This window comes from Geotrypetes seraphini, chromosome 1 (genome assembly GCF_902459505.1).
Source record: "Geotrypetes seraphini chromosome 1, aGeoSer1.1, whole genome shotgun sequence".
Taxonomy (NCBI): Eukaryota; Metazoa; Chordata; class Amphibia; order Gymnophiona; family Dermophiidae; genus Geotrypetes; species Geotrypetes seraphini.
In genome coordinates, this window is record NC_047084.1 from 380,811,850 (window position 1) to 380,831,835 (window position 19,986).

A 19,986-nucleotide genomic window follows, 5' to 3' on the forward strand; every position below is an offset into this window, starting at 1 on the left:
GCAGTCTTCCGTGTTTTCAACCCTGCTGTATAGTTTGGTGTCATCTGCAAATTTAATACCTCACATTTTGTTCCTGCCTCCAGGTCGTTAATAAATATATTGAACAGGAGCGGTCCCAGCACCGACCCCTGCGGAACTCCGCTCGTGACCCATTGCTAGTCCGAGTAATGGCCCTTTACTCCAACCCTCTGTTTCCTGTCCGCCAGCCAGTTTTTGATCCATCGGTGGACCTCCCCTTGCACCCCGTGGTTCCATAGCTTTCTTAGCAGTCTTTCGTGTGGTACCTTGTCGAAGGCTTTTTGGAAGTCAAGGTAAATGATGTCTATAGATTCCCCTTTATCCACCTGGCTGTTTACCCCCTCAAAGAAGTATAATAAATTTGTGAGGCATGACCTGCCCTTGCAGAAGCCATGCTGGCTCGGCTTTAGCTGCCCATTGTTTTCGATGTGTTCCCAGATGCTGTCTTTAATCAGCGCTTCCATCATCTTTCCCGGGACCGAGGTCAAGCTCACCGGCCTGTAGTTTCCTGAGTCTCCCCTTGAGCCTTTCTTGAAGATGGGGGTGACATTTGCAATTTTCCAGTCTTCCGGAATCTCTCCAGTTTTTAAGGATAGGTTGCATATTTGTCGAAGTGGCTCAGCTATTTCATTCCTTAGTTCCTTGAGTACCCTTGGGTGGATGCCATCTGGACCCGGCGATTTGTCGCTCTTTAGCCTGTCTATCTGCCTGAGGACATCCACCTTGCTCACCTCTAGTTGGACCAGATTACCATCCTGAACTCCTTTTACGATCTCTTCCGGTTCCGGAATGTTGGCTGTGTCCTCCCTCGTGAAAACTGAATTGAAGAACTCGTTTAACCTGTCAGCTATCTCCTTTTCCTCTTTTACCACTCCCTTTCTGTCTCCATCATCCAAGGGTCCCACTTCCTCCCTTGCTGGTTGCTTCCCCTTGATGTACCTGAAGAATGATTTGAAGTTTGTTGCTTCCCCCGCCAAAACACTCGTATATCAAAGCAAATTTCCCCATAAGAAATAATAGAAACTCTACAACCCCAAATCTTTAATACAAAATACTGTAAGACCTTGCTTGTTTAGAACAGTCACTACACTCCTGTAGTGTCAGAGAGAAAGAGAAAAAAAAAACCATCAGCTCAGTTGTGATGATGCGATGTGTGCATACTGTATGTACTTATATTACAAGACCTTGCTTATATATCAAGTTAAAATTTAATAAAATGTTTTGCTTGTCTTGCAAAACACTTGCATGCCAAATTACTTGCAATACAAGGTTTTACTGTATTGACACTGCCTAAAGATTTAAAACAACAGTGCACTTGGGCAGTATCTGTACCGAGTTCTGTGGATGACATTACCCACATGTGAGAATAGATGCCTACTGTCCTTGGAGAACATCTGCTAAAGGTCAGTATCATTTCTTTTACCTTCCCCTCCGTTAGCTTTGCTGTAGAATAAATGAGACCTTCAAATATGTAGAAGTGGCATTTTTGCTGTAGTGATGAAGGTCCTAGATCAGGGGTGAAAGTTCCTCCTCGAGGGCTGCAATCCAGTCGGGTTTTCAGGATTTCCCCAATGAATATGCATGAGATATATTTGCATGCACTGCTTTCATTGTATGCTAATAGATCTCATGCATATTAATTGAGGAAATCCTGAAAACCCGACTAGATTGCAGCCCTCGAGGAGGGACTTTGACACCCCTGTCCTAGATGGAGCATAGTAATATATAACATGACATGACTCATTCCATTGGATTCGGCAAGGAAATTGTTAAAATTAAAGGGCATCAGATGGCTGCTTTCTTAGTAAGGAGTAGAAATTGCTTTTAAGAAAGGCATATAGTTAACCTATATAATTTATTTTTTTTACTTATGTTCTTGATTTAGTCTGATTTCCAAAATGGAAGAAAATGGAGGAAAAACACTCGCACAATGGACTTTGAATGAAACAAAATCCCAAATGTCAGCTGCTGTGTTAGAAACAGAAGCTTTGAAGAACTTCACTATTCCAAAACTAAGAAGAAGTTCTAATAAAGGTATATATAGTGAGATTGTAAAGTTGAACTAAGGTACTAAAGGCCCCTTTTATCAAACCGCAATAGAGGTTTTTACTGCAGACCAGCAAAGTAAATGCTCCATCGTTCATTCAGTTTCTATGAGTGTTGGAACATTTACTTTGCTGCCCCGCAGTAAAAACTTCTATTGCAGTTTGATAAAAGGGAGCCTAAAAGTTTGTTGTTGCTGTTAGTTCACTTAGAAAAAAGAAATAAGGTCAACAAACAAATTAGTTTGTGTGTTTATATAAAATTGTTTAAATGGTGACACCCACGGTTGGTTTGAATGAACTAAAAGAAAATCAGTCCAGAAAAAAGCCAGTAGTTATTTTGTAGCAAAGCTTAAGCTTTTCATAGAGGAACATCAAAACAGTTTTGATTTTCAAGATATCTGTAATGAATGCATAAGAGTTATATGCACACATTTGAGACCACTGTATACAAACCTATATCATGCATGTTGTGCTGTCTAGAGCAGTGTTCTTCAACTTTTTTACACCTATGGACTAGCGGAAATAAAATAATTATTTTGTGGAACGGCAAACTACTAAGACTGAAATAAAAAACCCCATTTCCGCCCTGTCCCCGCAGGCTCGGTCCCCTCAAGTCATCCACCCTGTCCCCACAAGCCATCTGATCCCATCCGCACAAGCCTCAGTTATGATTTTATGTTGAACATATTTTATTAAAGTATAAAAAGAATCAATATCCTGTACAATTGTCATTTTATAAATACAAATAATACAGAGCAAAGATCAACAAAACCCCTGTCTCCCCTCCTCTTCACATATATCCCCTCTACTAGTGCTGCCCAATTCGCGATTCGAATCGATTCTCCGATTCACTTTGGGTGAATCGATTTGAATCGGTTTGTTATTGAAGAAAATCGGACTAACCGATTCGTTGGTCCCCTTGCTTGAGACCCGTTCGGGCTTTCTCTCTGCCACCAGAGTCCTTGCTTCTGATGTAACTTCTGGTTTTGCAAAACCGGAAGTTACCGTATTTTCACGCATATAACGCGCGCGTTATACACGATTTTACAAACCGAGCATAACCATGCGCATTATATGCGTGAACGTGTTGTACAAATTTTTTTTTACATAGTTTCCTCCCCCCCGACATCCGATTCATCCCCCTGCCCCACCCCGAAGGACCGCTCGCACCCCCACCCCGAAGGACCGCTCGCACCCCCCCGATGTCCGATTTATCCCCCAGCCCCCCCCCCCGCACGGTGAAGCTGCCTACCGTTGTTTCCCGATGCCAGTGAGCCCTGCTGCTTCCTCTGCCAGCGGTCCCGCCCCTTCTCTGAGCCCTGCGCTGCTTCCTCTACCGCGGTCCTGCCCCCTTCTTTGATGTCAGAGAAAGGGCGGGACCGCCGGTAGAGGAAGCAGCAGGGCTCACTGGCATCGGGAACCAACGGTAGGCAGCTTCTCCGTGCGGGGGGGGGGGCGCTGGGGGATGAATCGGACGTCGGGGGGGTGCGAGCGGTCCTTCATGGTGGGGGGGCCAGCGGTCCTTCAGGGTGGGGGGGCGAAAGGAGAGTTGGGACGAGAGGAGACTCGGGGCAGAGGACAGGGCGGTGAAAGGAGAGTCGGGACGAGAGGAGACTTGTGGCAGGGCGGCGAAAGGAGAGTTGGGACGAGAGGAGACTCGGGGCAGAGGGCAGGGCGGCAAAAGGAGTCGGGACGAGAGGAGACTTGGGGCAGAGGACAGGGCGGCGAGAGGAGAGTCGGGATGGCAGAAGGAGATTTAAATTCATGGAGCAGCATGCGCGGTATATGCGTGTGCGCAGTATATAATAATTTCTTTACATAAATTTAGGTTTCCCGCGCGCTATACCCATGTGCGCGTTTTACACGGGTGCGCGGTATATGCGTGAAAATACGGTACATCGAAGCAAGGACTCCGGTGGCAGTGGAAAATCCTGAATGGATCTCTGGTGCAGATCGGCAGCAGCAAGGCTCTCTCCTCTCCTTTCTGGCCAGGCAAAAGCGGTAGTGAATGCAATTCACTACCCTGCCGCTACTCTGGGCATCTTCTTTCCATTCGGACGCCCAAGCGGAAACTGGAAGTTTTCACTGAGGTTGGGCCGCAGTGGAGAGAAGACGCAAAGAGTGGTGGCAAGAGTGGATCGCTACCGCCACCGGCAGACCTCTTCCCAGATGCATCCTTCTTGCAGGACTCTCTTTGGGAAAGGTGCGGGGGGTGTGGTGGTGGGGGCTTAGGAGTGCCAGGGGGTCTACAGGTTTGGGGAGGTCTACTGATTTAGGGGGATCTGGAGAGGGGGTGTCACAGGTTGGGGGGATTGGGGAAGTTCTAGTGGGGTGGTGGCAGGAGAGTGGCACACTGGCTAACCCTAATGAAGAAATGTCCTTGTCCCAGCCACTCCAATGTGTCTCAAATTTATGTGCCTTAGAGAGATAGTGTAAAGTCTTTTTCTTTTCTGGCTAAAATCTTTAATAATTGTGCTGCACCGCAATAAATATTTTGTGTACCATAAAAAATAAAAAAGGTAGATGGAGGGAGAGGGGAGTTGGTGGACTGGAGGAGAGATGGTGAGAAGATAGATGGGAGAAATGTACTTGGTGGAGGGGGAGATGGACATGGGGGAGATCATGGAGAGGGGAGACGGGAGGAAGGATAGAAGAAATAAGGATCTAAAAACAGGAGAGGGAGAGAGATGGTGGACAATGGGATTTAGGAAGGGAGGGAACAGAAAGGAAGAGAAGTTGGACACAAGGGATGGTGGGGGGGATAGAGATACTGGATAGGAGGGTAGTTAGAAAGAGAAAGGGAGAGCTGGTGGGGAAGGAGAGAGAGATGCTGGATGACAGGGTAGTTGAAAAAAGGAGAGATGGTGAATCTGAGCAAGAGACCCTGGCAAGCAAGTTATCAGAAGATGTTTGTTGCAGAGCCTGGGAACAACATAGAAACATAGAAAGGTGACGGCAGAAAAGGGCCACAGCCCATCAAGTCTGCCTACTCTACTGACCCACCCCATTAAGTCTGAGTGCTGATGACTTAGTTCCTTAGCTCGACCCTCGTAGGGATCCCACGTGGATATCCCATCTATTCTTAAAGTCGAGCACGCTGGCGGCCTTGACCACCTGCATCGGAAGTTTGTTCCAATGATCCACCACCCTTTCCGTGAAGAAGTACTTCCTGGCGTCACCACTAAATTTCCCTCCTCTGAGTTTAAGCGGGTGCCCCCTTGTGACCGAGGGTCCCATGGGAAAGAATATGTCGTTTTCCATCTCGACACAACCTGTGACGTATTTAAATGTCTCAATCATGTCACCCCTTTCCCTGCTCCTCTAGAGTATAGAGCTTCAATTTGCCCAGTCTTTCTTCGTATGAGAGACCCTTGAGTCCGGAGACCATTCTAGTGGCCATCCGCTGGACCGACTCAGCTCGAAGCACATCTTTACGGTAATGCGGCCTCCAGAATTGCACACAGTATTCCAGATGAGGTCTCACCAATGATCTGTAAAGTGGCATGATTTGAAAAATGACCAGACAACAAAAGGTAAAAAATAATAATTTTATTTTCTGTTTCGTGATTATAATGTGTCAGATTTAAAATTTGTATCCTGCTAGAGCTGAGCTAGGATTTAACAGAGAGAGGAAAAGTCTTTTTTGTTTGTTTATTTTGTTTACACCACAGCACCAGTGTGGGTAGGATAGGGCAAAGAGGGTGAAGAGGCTATAAAATAAACTCACCAGGATGTTTAGGAAAAAAACACCCAATTGTGCAGGAAAATCAAATTGAAAAATTGATTCAATAGGCTGAATCGAATCAAAATTTTTTTCCTGAATCGGGCAGCACTACCCTCTACTATCAAGAAAACTGAATAAGCCAAATTATTACACAATGCTACACAGAAATATCATGCTAACAGAATACCACAGTGACACACAACAGGAATAGTGTTAGGGGAATGCAACTAGGGCAACTGCCTCCTGTTCAGAGAGAGCCCTAAGCCAGCTGGAAGCTAAAGAAGTACTGCCTGGGCTTTGCAGTCCCCAGTTATGTCTAACACCATCTCTAGCAGGATACATATTTCAAATCTAATATATTCTAATGACAAAATTGAAATGAAATTATTTTTTTCTACTTTTTATTGTCTCTGGTTTCATCTTCTTTTCTCTTCCTTCCAGCGTCTGTCCTCTCTGTCTCTTCAATCCAGCATCTGACCCTTCCATCCACTGTCTGCCCTCTTCCCCTTCCATATGGTATCTGCCTTCTTTCTATGCCCTTCTCCCTTTTCCATCCAGCCTGCGCCCCCCCTCTCCTTTTTATATGATTCATTCCAGCTTCACTGCTCTCTTCATTTTTATCTAGCATCTATGTCCCTTTCTCCTTATTTCTCTGCTGACCGCCTTCCCAACATCAATCTCTCTCTACTTTCTTATTCTTGTCTCTCCCCTTTCCCTCATCTGATTTCTCCATTCCATCCTGACCCCTTCCGCTCCTCTAATCCCCCTGCCAGCTGTATCCTTCCTTTTTTCCTCCTCCCCTGTCCAGCAGACCCCCTTCTCCCTTCCCTCCTCACGAATGAGCTCTCAATTCCCCCACACTTCGTCAGGTGTTTGCTCGTTGGGGGACCTCTCAAATAGACCTTTTCACGTCTCCCAGCAACTTCAAACTGCCTCAGTTTTGTTCCTGCATTTACACTCTTCAACTTCTCGAGGCGGATGCGTTTCTCCTGGACTGGAAGGCTCAGTTTCTTTATGCCTTTCCTCCATTTCCTCTGATTCTCAGGACTCTAGTCAATATAAAGTCAGAACATGCCACCATGATTCTGATAGCTCCTCGGTGGCCCAGACAACCGTGGTACTCCCTTCTACTTCAATTCAGCACCAGGGAGCCTCTACTTCTGCCAGTTTTTCCTTTTCTGCTCACTCAGAGTCAAGGGTCCTTACTTCATCCCAACCTGCAGTCTCTACATTTGACAGCTTGGTACCTGTCTACGTAACAGACTCATCTCAATTTTCTCAGTCTGTTCAAGATATTTTACTTGCTTCCAGAAATCCGTCCACTCGTTGCTGTTACGGCCAGAAATGGACTAGATTTTCTGCTTGGTGTTCCACACGTCAACTGTAACCGATGTCTTCCTCCTTAGCATCCGTTCTGGACTATTTGCTTCACTTGTCATATTCTGGACTTCAATCTACATCTATTCGAGTCCATCTCAGTGCTATTGCTGCTTTTCATCAGCCTCTGGAAGGGAAACCTCTCTCTGCACATCCCATGGTTTCCCGTTTTATGAAAGGACTTTTTAATCTTCATCCACCACTTAGACCGCCTCCAGTGGTTTGGGATCTTAATGTTGTTTTGGCTCAACTAATGAAACCTCCATTTGAACCACTTGACAAAGCTCATCTCAAGTATCTCACTTGGAATATCTCACTTGGAAAGTTGTATTCTTGATTGCCCTAACTTCTGCTCGACGAGTCAGTGAGCTACAAGCGTTAGTTTCGGACCCACCTTTCACAGTTTTTCACCATGACAAAGTGGTCCTGCGTACTCATCCCAAATTCTTACCTAAAGTGGTTTCAGAATTTCACATCAATCAATCTATTGTTCTGCCAGTATTTTTTCCAAAGCCTCATTCTCACCAGGGAGAAGCGGCACTTCATACTTTGGACTGCAAACGTGCCTTGACTTTCTACCTCCAACGCATTCAACCTCACAGAACATCTCCTCAACTTTTCATCTCTTTTGATCCGAATAAGTTGGGACGCCCTATTTCGAAGCGTACCATCTCCAACTGGATGGCTGCTTGCAACTCTTTCTGCTATGCTCAGGCTGGTCTTCCTCTGCAGGGTCGAGTGACGGGCTACAAAGTTCGAGCTATGGCAGCATCTGTAGCTTTCCTCAGATCAACTCCTATTGAGGAAATCTGCAAGGCTACCACTTGGTCCTCGGTTCATACTTTCACCTCTCATTACTGTCTGGATACTTTATCTAGGAGGGATGGCCATTTTGGCCAGTCTGTTTTGCAAAATCTTTTTTCTTAAATTGCCAACTTCCCTCCATCCCTTTTTGCTTAGCTTGGAGGTCACCCATGTGTGAGAATATGCTGTCTGCTTGTCCTGGGATAAAGCACAGTTACTTACCGTAACTGTTGTTATCCAGGGACAGCAGGCAGATATTCTCGCAACCCTCCCATCTCCCCTGGTTGGCTTCTTGGCTAGGTATCTGAACTGAGGATCCTCACAGGAGATGCGCCCCCTAGTTCGGGCGGGAAGGAACGCGCGCATGCGCGGTGCAGCACTCGAAAGTTTAAGATCTTCAAGCAAGTTTGCTTTTGAAGCTGTCCGCTGCGGGGCTCCGTCGGTGATGTCACCCATGTGTGAGAATATCTGCCTGCTGTCCCTGGATAACAACTGTTACAGTAAGTAACTGTGCTTTATGGGCATACGATCTGAACCTGGTGATTTTTTAACAAAAGAGAAGGAGATCCATGTTAGATTTCTGGAATTTTATAAGAAACTATATACATCAGAATATCAGGGACAGGAAACATCCCTGACACAATACTTGTCTCAGTTAAAACTCAATAAGCTTCAAGAATCAGAGATTCAGAGATTGGAGGAAGACATAACGGAAGATGAAATACGAGGAGTGATACATCAAATTAAATCAGGCAAATCTCCAGGAATGGATGGATTCACAGGAATATTTTTTAAAAAGTTTATATCTTATGTAACTCCTCTCTTAGCTAAGCTATTTAATAATTTAAAAAATAGAAAACAAGTACCATATTATATGAGATTGGCAGGAATTGCAATATTACCTAAAACATGGAAAGAAAATACTTATTGTGCTAGTTATAGACCTATTTCTTTATTGGGAATAGATACAAAAATTATGACTAGGGTCCTTGCTAATAGATTGGCATTATATATGCCGTCACTTATCCATCCAGACCAGGTAGGCTTTATCACTGGGAGACAAGCTTCTGATGGGATTAGGAAAGTGTTAGATTTGGTATGGAGGGCTAAGAGAAACAAAGTAGGATGGGTGGCAGTCTCGGTCGATGCTGAAAAAGCATTTGACCGAGTCGAATGGAGATTTATGGACGCAGTATTAGTGCATAGATATAGGGATTGGATATTTACATTATACAATAGTCCATTAGCATGCGTTAAAATAAATGGAACCTATTCCTCTACATTTGAACTTCAAAGAGGGACAAGGCAGGACTGCCCGTTGTCCCCCTTGATTTTTGCATTAACCATTGAGCCTTTAGCACAGAAAATCAGATAGTCCCCAATAGGTAAAAGGCTAGAGGGTGGCAGGTGAAGAGTAAAAGTTGTCTTTGTTTGCGGATGACATACTAGCTATTGTTGAGGCATCTGAAAAGACATTAATTACCCTTACAGATATTATGAGTGAATACGGCCAATTATCAGGGTTTAAAGCAAACTTAAATAAGACGGAAGTGATGAATATTTCAGCATCAATAGAGAGGATTACGGAATTACAAAGAGCAGTACCCTTGAGATGGGTAAAAGGCCCGATTCGTTATCTGGGAATAATTTTAGGAGCAGACTCAACATCTTTGTTCCAACAAAACTATATACCATTGGTAAAGGATATTCAGAAAGATTTACATCTCTTGGTTAGGATGTATGGAAGTGGTTAAGATGATGATTCTCCCTAGGTTTCTCTATTTATTTCAAGCATTACCGATAGAAATTCCAAAACAGTCTTTCCAAAAGTGGAATAAAATGATATTGAGATTCTTATGGGGAGGAAAAAGACCAAGGGTCAGAAAGCAATCAATGTTTAAGTCCAAGACGGAAGGAGGATTAGGTTTACCTTCTCTGGAAAATTATTATAAAGCAGCACAGCTGAGAGCAATAGTTGAATAGCATTCATCTCCTTCTAAGCTGTGGGTAAAGGTAGAACAAGCAATGTTAGATTGGAAAGATGGTATAAGAAAACTGAAATACTTACCATGGCTGGGAGAAAAAGATTTAACAAATATAAATAATCCTTTTAGTAAATGTTCCCTAAAAATTTGGGAAAGTGTTGAGAATATGCTGCCCGCTTGTCCTGGGATAAAGCACAGTTACTTACTGTAACAGGTGTTATCCAGGGTCAGCAGGCAGATATTCTCACAACCCACCCACCTCCCCTGGTTTGCTTCTTAGCTTGCTTACCGAACTGAGGTGCTGCGAGTGACATAAGGCAAGAAGACATTCACACATGCGCGGTGTGGGGCAGTTCATGAACTTTCTCAAGTTCTTAAAGCGGCAATGCACTTGTAAAGCTATCCCTAGCGGGGCTCCGTGGATGACGCCATCCACATATGAGAATATCTGCCTGCTGTCCCTGAATAACACCTGTTACTGTAAGTAACTGTGCTTTCTTACCCCACCATCCTCGATCATCTGTCTCTCTCTTTCTACCCAATCTAAAGGAAAAAAAAGCAGAGTGTGCCCGGTCTTCAAAACTCTCTTTATTAGCAACCAATAATAAAATTCATATAGAACAGTCTTATCAATCACGAAAGCATGTGAAAAGTCATGGGCTCGACATAGACTGTGTTTCGGCTAAAGTGCCTGCATCAGGAGTCCTATAATCTACTATAATAAAATGCTAAGCGCGCACTTTTATCTGCGTGTTCCCTGATCTGTATGTCTGTGGCATGTAAGAGTGCGCATGTGCGCTTAGAGTTCTATTCTAGGAAATACGACCGCCGGCAGGTAACATGCCGCGACTCCCGGCGCCGACCCTACCAGACACACCCGAAACCCCCATTGACCCTCCCAGCCGAACCTCCCACCGCGAGACGAACACAAACCTCCCAGCTCCAGCAGCGTCCGAGACACAGTAAACACGCTGCTTTGCGTCCTTCTACTGGCCTGATTTCCTCTACCACGTCCCTGATGACATCATCAGAGACACGGCAGAGGAAATTAGGGCAGTAGAAGGCTGCGAAGCAGCGTGTTTACTGTGTCTCGGACGCTGCTGGAGGCGGGAGGTTTGTCAGCCGTCTAGCGTTGGGAGGGTCAGATGGGAGGATCAGTGGGGTCGGCTGCACGGCGGCGGTAGTGGCGGGGGGGGGGTGTTTAAATGGAAATGGGGGCTGTCCAGGGGGATGGGAGGGAGGGAGGCAGGCTGGCTGGCATCGGGGTAAGGTGGGACAAAGTCTGGAAGATAGTGATGGGGACATAGGAAGGAGGCACTGGGGGCTCTAAGGACATAGAAAGGGGCACTAAGCAGGACAGAGGCACTGGGGGCACTAAGGACACAGTACGCAGGCACTGGGGGCATAAGGACACAGTATGCAAGCATTGGGGCACTAAGGACACAGGACAGAGGTACTGGGGCACTAAAGACAGGACAGAGGCACTGGGGGCACTAAGGACACGGGAAGGAGGCACTGGGGGCACTAAGGATGTAGGAAGGGGTACTAAGGACATGGGAAGGAGGCACTGGGGGCACTAAGGACGTAGGAAGGGGTACTAAGGACATGGGAAGGAGGCACTAGGGACACTAAGGACATAGGAAGGAGGCACTGAGGCACTAAGGACATAGGGAGAGACACAGACAGAAAAAATGACAGACAGACAGGCAGCGTCCAAGGAGAGAGAGACAAAGAAAAAAAAAACACAGACAAGACAGACAGACATCTACTCTAGCATCCGTTAATGTAATGGGCTTAAACACTAGTATATAATAATTATACAGTACCATGTGGCATAGACATCATAACAAAAAAAGAATAAACTTTAAAATAAGAATACAAAATGTAAATGTGGAAATTTGAGGGACATACATACATGGATTTTATTATTGGTTGCTAATAATGAGGGTTTTTGAAGACAAGGCATGCTCTGCTTTTTTCCTTTGGATTTGGCTGTTCTTCATGCAGAGTTTACCATCTCTATTGTGTTTGCTGGCTCCCTCTTTCTGCCCTTCATATTGGGTCTTTTCTTCTCCTTCTTTTCTGGATCTAATTTCTTTTCCATTGTTCTATCAGCTAACACCTTTCTTCCCCTCATTGCCATTTCTTCTTTCTTTTTACCCTCTGCTGCATCTTTTATCTCTCTGACCTACCCTTGTTATCATTTTTGTCTCTCTTACATATCCATACTTTATCTTGTATTTCTTCATATTCCATTCTGTTTTTGTTCTTTTATTTATTTATTTGTTCATTTTTATAGCCCGTCCTCCCCAGAAGCTCAGAATGGGTTACAATAAAATAAAAATAAAATATATTGTATATATTTCCTTTTTTACCATAGCTGGGTCTAACAGGAGAACATATTATTCATCTCTTTAAATTCTCCTTTCTCAGCTCTCCACATAGCTTTCTTCCTGGTCTCTACTAGTCTTCTATTTCTCCCCTCCTTCTCATGTGCCCCTTTCATCTCCCCCCTCCAAGGATGTGCTGCTTCCCTGGTATTCTCTTCCTCATCTACCCTGGCTCCTTCATTTATCCCTACACTTCATATTTTCTGTCTTCTTCCATTTTTTGGTCTCACATCTTTTTGGTCTATTTCTATTTCATTTCTCATTTTTTAATTCTTACCCCATACCATCATCAGCCTTTTCTTTCTTCCCAAGTATCTGCTTCCTACCATTTCTCCAGTGTCAGTCTCTGCCTTTCTCAGTATCTACTTCCTGCTGTACCTTCTAAAAATAAGCTAAACCATGCTGACGCATACCAAGGTCCATCAAGCCCATTATCTTCTCTCCAACAGAGGCTGATGCAGGCCATAAGAGTCTAGCAGAGACAGGTACCCCAACATTTGCCCCTGCCTCTTATCTCCTTCACCTACTTCTGTTCTCTTGACTTACCCTCTTTCTTCCCCACCATTCCTCCCTTTCCTAGCATCAGTTCCACCACTGAATCAGCTCCCTCTCCATTGTTTGCCCCCTTATGGCTGGCCTTCTCCAATGCAGCAATGTTGTGCTCCATCACCGAGTTTCTCTGTGCTGGCATTCTGAGCAAGTTCATAGGCTGGCACATAAGGAAAACTGAGGCCTTTGCATTACAATATGTAATAGAACTGCATTGCTGTCAGGCATTGAGTTACCTGCTGTATTATGGATACATCTTTTTCCTATATGTTTGTCTTCCAGTATGTTTGGCACCTTGCAACACAGATAGAAGGGAGTACATTGAAATGAATTATGCATTAGAAGAATCAAGGCTTGACATAAGCTATGATTTGCAGTCTTCATGGCATTTTGGTGATATGAAACTTGTTTGCAACGATGATCTGGAAAAAAAATATGCTACAAAAAGGTAATTGTATAAATGGTAATTTTGGCTAGAAAATTAGAGGAAAGAAATAACTTCAAAATTAAATAAAACTTCCTTTAATTGTGTTAGTAAAATAAATGCCTATGTTGCTCTCTTATTGTGCATTGTTGATTTTCCCTTCAATATAGCATGCCAGTTAACCATATTGAAGTAAATAGGGTGAGACTGACTGCTGTTATGTGATGTGGAGGGACATTTTCAATATGATGTCTAAATATGATTTTGTGGGGAAAAATCTACAGAAAATTATCATTTTCAAACCAGAAAAGACTTTTTTTTAAAAAACTGGCCAATTCCTAGATGTGTTTGTCCTTAGTGCATCTATTTTTTTTTTAACCATTTTTTTTGGGGGGGGAAATAGTCCAAATTAAAAATATGCAAAAACCAGCCATTGGGATATAGGAGGGGGGGGTCAACATTCTTAGCAGGCTGGCCACACAGACATCTTAGTAGAGTAATGGGGCACCCTAGGGAGCACTGCAGACATAAAAGGTCCCAGGTACACATCTTGCTATACCCCCTTTATGTTGTATGGTGAGCCCTCCAAAACTTAAATCCACACAAAAAAAGGCAAGCAAGATGTCCAATGAAAATATCCAAATAATAGTCTGTCCCAATAAGGATCCTAGTTTCAGTATCCAAAAATGCCTTCCTCAGGGGAATCTTAAAAAAGAAAGAGAAATTGAAGAAGTTGAGGAATTTCTAGAGGCACCCGCAGAGACTGGTATTTCAGTTTCCTATTTTCATAAGGGCTTGCTTCAATTACAATCTCCTGGGAATTTCAGCATTGGCTGAGGGATCTTAGCTGGAAATTGACATTACCAATTCTACTGAGGGCCCTTAAGGGGGTACCGGGAGTGGTAGGAAGTGCAGAACTGCAAGAGAGTCATTACGGTACCATGTTGCGTGCTTATGTCCCCCAAAACCAGGCTTATCATATGGGGTGTATAAACATACGGTTGTGTATAAAATGTCATAAAGCGGTGAATTCCTGTGTACGTGGTGTGTGGGCGTGTTCCATGATTAAAGATTTCTGGTGGGAGGTGGTTGCTTTTTTGGGTTCTATTTTGAACAATGGTCGTTACTGTCTCGGCGCCTGGGAGCATCCAGCTCGGGAACCAATTGTTTTTGAGAAAAATGTTATATGGTGGGTAAAAAAATGTATTATGAACCCTTGGTTGTCTGATCAACCTCCTTCCGTATTGGAGGAATAAACTACATACCTTGATGCGATGGGAGGCGAGAGCTGTAGCAGGTTCTCAGAGGCAACGTAAAGCTTTTCTACAAGTGTGGACTCCTTATTTGAATGGTCTGACTCTGAGAGGCCGCAGTCAGATTCTGAATACTTTGATTTGGAAATTTGTGATTTCTGGACAGTTCTTTGGGTTGTCTAATGCATTTCTGAGGGTGGGGAGGGGTTTGTGGGGTGGGGGTTTGGGATTGGGATAGGTGTTGATATTTGTTCTTGCTTTGTTACCTTGGTTGGCTGTTGTGATTTCTCTTGTTTACAATAAAACAGATTTTCAAATAAGATATACAGTTTTATCGATAGTGTAGGGGATATTTGTGAAGGGGAGGGGAGACAAAGGTATTGTTGATCTTTGCTCTGTATTTTGTGTTTATAAAATGACAAGTTGTACAGAATATTGTTTCTTTTTATAGTTTAATAAAATAAGTTCAATATAACTATTCAAGGCTTGTGCAGATGAGATCAGACGGTTTGCGAGGACAGGGCGGGGTCGGGGACTGAGCTCATGGGGACGGGGTGGGGACAGGGACCAAGCTCACAGGAATGGGGTGGAGATGGGAACAATTTTTTTTTTTTACCATTTCATTCTCTAGGCATGCAGACAGAAGCTGTGTTCTCAGATTTCTTGTCTTATGGACAAAGCAGCTCCATCTATGTGGGACTATCTCCATGTCCTGGGGTCCATGGTGGCCTCCATTGATGTGGTCCTTTGGGCAAGGATGCATATGCTTAGTCTTCAGCGTGCATTGCTCTATCACTGGGCTCCACAGATGGAAGTGCTGCACACAGCTGTTCCTTGGACTGGAGGCCCGGGCCAGCATGAATTGAACATAGAAACATGATGGCAGATAAAGGCCAAATGGCCCATCTAGTTTGTCCATCCACAGTAACCATTATCTTTTCACCTCTCTTTAAGAAATTCCCACGCCTTCTTGAATTCAGACACAGTCTCTGTCTCCACCACTTCTTCCAGGAGACTGTTCCATGCATCTACCACCCTTTCCCAGAGACAAGCAGGGGAAATGCAGGCACACTTGCTGGTGAAGTCCTCTGAATGAGCCTGCATGCCGGTGCTCTCCCTTAGATACAGTAGGTGGTTGGTTTTTTTTTTTTACTACTAAGCATGAGCAGACACCTTGCCTCTCAAGCTCCACATACATAGTAACATAGTAGATGATGGCAGATAAAGACCTGAATGGTCCATCCAGTCTTCCCAACCTGATTCAATTTAAATTTTTTTAAATTTTTTCTTCTTAGCTATTTCTGGGCAAGAATCTAAAGCTCTCTACCTGATACTGTGCTTGGGTTCCAACTGCCAAAATCTCCGTCAAAACCTACTCCAGCCCATCTACACCCTCCCAGCCATTGAAGCCCCCCCAGCCCATCCTCCCCCAAACAGCCATATACAGACACAGACTGTGCAAGTCTGCCCAGTATTGGCCTTAGTTCAATATTTAATATTATTTTCTGATTCTTGATCCTTTGTGTTCATCCCACGCTTCTTTGAACTCCATCACCGTTTTCCTCTCCACCACCTCTCTCGGAAGCGCATTCCTGGCATCCACAACCCTCTCCGTAAAGTAGAATTTCCTAACATTGCTCTTAAATCTATCACCCCATAACCTCAAATTATGTCGTCTGGTTTTACCATTTTCCTTTCTCTGTAAAAAATTTTGTTCCACGTTAATACCCTTCAAGTATTTGAACGTCTGAATCATATCTCTCCTGTCCCTCCTTTCCTCTAGGGTATACATATTCAGGGCTTCCAGTCTCTCCTCGTACATCTTGTAGTAAGATTTATGGTAGATACTAAACAGTTGCATGAACAAATCACATCTGTTAGTGTTGTCTAGGGAAAACCATAAACTCTTATCCAGGTCCAAATATCATGGTCTATTTATACGACACAAAACCCAGGCTAATGAGAAATATCTTTATTATGAAAATAGAAAAATATAATTCACAAGCCAGCTGCAAAATCTAAATATTGTTCACAAAATATCTGATTACACAAATGAAACTCAGTACATAATTATCACAATCTAATTGTTAGACAATTAAATAATTCTACTTGTTACACACACACTAAACAATTCCTTATAATAATAATAATTCCTGATTAGCAAATGATTATATTATCACCAATAGAGCTTTACAACCCTTGTCCTATCACAATTTGATCCTTATCTAACCCAGCTGATAAGAGTGTAAATTCCGTATTCTCACCTTAGGATCAGCCGCTCAGGCAAAATTAGGTGGAAGGGAAACCTTCTTGTTAGCTTTGGAAGACGTCAAAAATCTGTTGTTAAAGGTACACGTGTTGACAATCCTTGGTGAGGCTATAAATCATCAGCAAACAAGTCCCGTTTAGTGCTGAATTCAGAGCTGTTTAAAAAGTCCGAATTTCTCTCTCTTAAGCAGAGAGTCACACGAGGTAACTTACAGGTCTAATTATTAAAAGGAAAAGGTTACATATAGAACACCTGTGAGAAGATGTGAGCTTCCCTGCACCTTATCACAGACTAACTAATTAATTAATTAGCACCTTCTTTCTTGGATCTCATCAGATGACTTCCTCGGACCAATCCAGAAACAGAACTTGGATGAATAGCCTTTCTGTGGAAAGTATCATATAGGCTGGTAGACCCAGGGCCGTTAGACAGATAAGAACAGGATAATTTCTCCAAGACTCACACCGTCCCATTATGAAGGCACAGATAGATGTCCTTGCATAGTAACATTCTGGCTTATACCCATAATGCATCAGGCAGAAACAGCAAAGCAGTGTACTTCTTTCTTCTTGCAATTCATGCTGGAAAAATCTCTTGTTCAGCAGAAAGATTTCTTGACAATGGTTCAGGCTTTGATGACATCAGAGAGGCCTAACCTACAGTTGTGAATACGGAAACACCCCTACAGTCTTCTGGCGCAAGGCTCCTATCATTTTAGTCGCCCTCCTCTGGACCGCTTCAGTCTTCTTACGTCCTTCACCAGATACGGTCTCCAAAACTGAACACAATACTCCAACAACCTGTATAGGGGCATCAGCACCTTCTTCCTGCTACTGGCTACGCCTCTCTTTATACAGCCCAGCATCCTTCTGGCAGCAGCCACTGCCTTATCACACTGTTTTTTTCACCTTTAGATCTTCGGACACTATCACCCCAATGTCCCTCTCCCCATCTGTGCATATCAGATTCTCACCTTCCAGCATATACAGTTCCTTCCGATTATTAATCCCCAAATGCATTACTCTGCATTTCTTTGCTTTGAATTTTAGTTGCCTGGCATTTGACCATTCCTCTAAATTTTGCACCCCTCAGCTGTGAATTTTTTCTTGGACTGATGCCATTCAGGTCGCAGCTTTCCCTATCTCTTGCCTCTTCAGTCAGGTTTGAAAAAAAACCCTAATTTCATTCATTCATAATTGTTTTATTCTTATTTAAAAAAAAAAAAAAAAAAAGAGGGAAAAGGACATTTGCTTCTTTAACCACCCCCACCCCCACCCCCACACACAAACTCCAAATTCTCCAACTCAAGGCAACACTGCCGGGATTTTTTATTTTTACTTTAACCGGCAACCTCTGAAATTGGGCTGTTGCTAGGACCACGAAGAATTTTTTTCTTCAAGGACTGGATCTCCTTTTTAACAGCACTTCATGCCTCTGGCACCAGAAAATCCCCGACGCAGCACTCCTCACCAATGGCTCCTTCCCCTCAGGACCCAAGTCAAGTACTGACGGGGGAGGGAATCCTTTGCTGCTGTAGGAGAAAAAGCACAAAGAAGAAACAGCCGACTCTGAAGGCTTGCAGAACACCTCTCCCGCCGGTTTGCATGAAGCTAGCGCAAGGCCAGTAGAAACAGCCCGCGCCTGCTTCAATGTTGAAAGATAATACAGGGAGGCCTCCTGTGGGCAGTTACTGTCTCGCAGTCCTCATCTGAGACAGCACAGGATTTGGAAGGTAAAGCTTTAATTTCTTTTATTAAAAAAACAGGAGCTAAAAGGCCACTGTTTCCACTAGTATTTTTGATAGCCCTACAGTTGCAAAACAATTATGTATGCCTAACTTGCTTCCCACAGTAACTCCCACAGGTTCAAAGTTCTGTGGCTATGGTAGTGAACTTTTTCTCACTATTGCAAGGGTTTGAGGGATAGTGCTGCTCTTCTACACCAGCCCTCTCCCTCTCCAGCTACTTCAGTGTATCTTAAGCAGTGCCCTGACTGCATAGAAGAGTGTCCAACTCCAAATCCTTTATGCCCAGAGCCTTTCTCCAAACCTACAAATATGGCTTGGTCGCCCCGTACATCACTTTGTCTTTCGCCTCAGCAACAGACGTCTCCTACACAAGATTGGTATGACACTGGAATCTGCTTCTAGATGTTGACACTTCTTCCCAAGCACAGACATTGCTGCAACAAGATCAACCGGAAGAATATTTGTATCTCATATTTCTTCAAAAGGTTTATACCCTGCTAAATCTTAACTAGTCAGTCACACTGCCTACTAAAAAGGATTTTCAAACAATCTTTCAGTCTTGCCAAACTCCTTCCAGAGGTTTCATAGCACTTCCAGCCCATCAGGTTCTACAGGATCTACAGCTTGCTAATTGACAGAAGCCGCAATCTGCTTCTATGAGTTCCAGGCAGTTAGAACTCAAATACAGAGTTGAAAAAGCGCCCAGACATGATTTACAACAGCTATCGCATTATTCCATAGTACCACAGTTTGCTATTCAAAAATCAAAATCCTCAAAGTCTCAATCCAACTCACCTCCTGGGAAAGATTATTGTTTCCTTGATTCCGTCGGATGAAAGGTCTATTAGGGATCCATACTTACATTTAAAAATCATGGCCCATCAACTACAAATTTTATATTTTCAACATTCCATTCTACAGTAATTGGATGAGATTTCTTTAGAGAAAATTCCAAACCTCTTTTTGGCATTACAAGAGTCAACTTTCCATTTAATAAAGACTAACAATGATGCCATTGACATGCATTCTTGGATTTCTGTAGTTGCTTTTGCAGCTCATCACACAGCCTGGCTCAAAGCCTCAGACCTTCAGCTAGACCCTCATGACCAGCTAGCTGATTGATGTCCCATGTTTGGGAGTTAGCCTTTTTGGCGAAAAAGTGAAAGCCACAATGTCGCAGCTCATGGAAGACTCTACAGCCATGTGGGAGCTCTCCGCACATCCTCAGGATCAGTCTCAGCCTTATCACAGATCTTCGACTGTTTTGTCTTATCGCACATCAGACCATCAACAATTTTTCCAACAGTACTATTCTCAGAGGCATTTCACACCTTACACCAGGACCGCTCCTATGAGGTCTCAATCTACCTCCTTTGCTTAAAAGCAACATCCACAAGACCG

At 43.8% G+C, this 19,986-nt stretch overlaps 1 protein-coding gene across 3 annotated transcripts in view; it reads left to right on the forward strand.

Moving 5' to 3' along the window:
* Positions 1–19,986, forward strand: part of TEX15 (testis expressed 15, meiosis and synapsis associated) — a 330,325-nt gene that overhangs the window by 45,191 nt on the left and 265,148 nt on the right. For all 3 annotated transcript variants that reach the window (XM_033915922.1, XM_033915913.1, XM_033915932.1), the window contains exons 3-4: positions 1,904–2,052; positions 13,175–13,340. In XM_033915922.1, the coding sequence (XP_033771813.1) occupies positions 1,904–2,052; positions 13,175–13,340 (315 nt within the window). The remainder of the gene's footprint in view (positions 1–1,903; positions 2,053–13,174; positions 13,341–19,986) is intronic.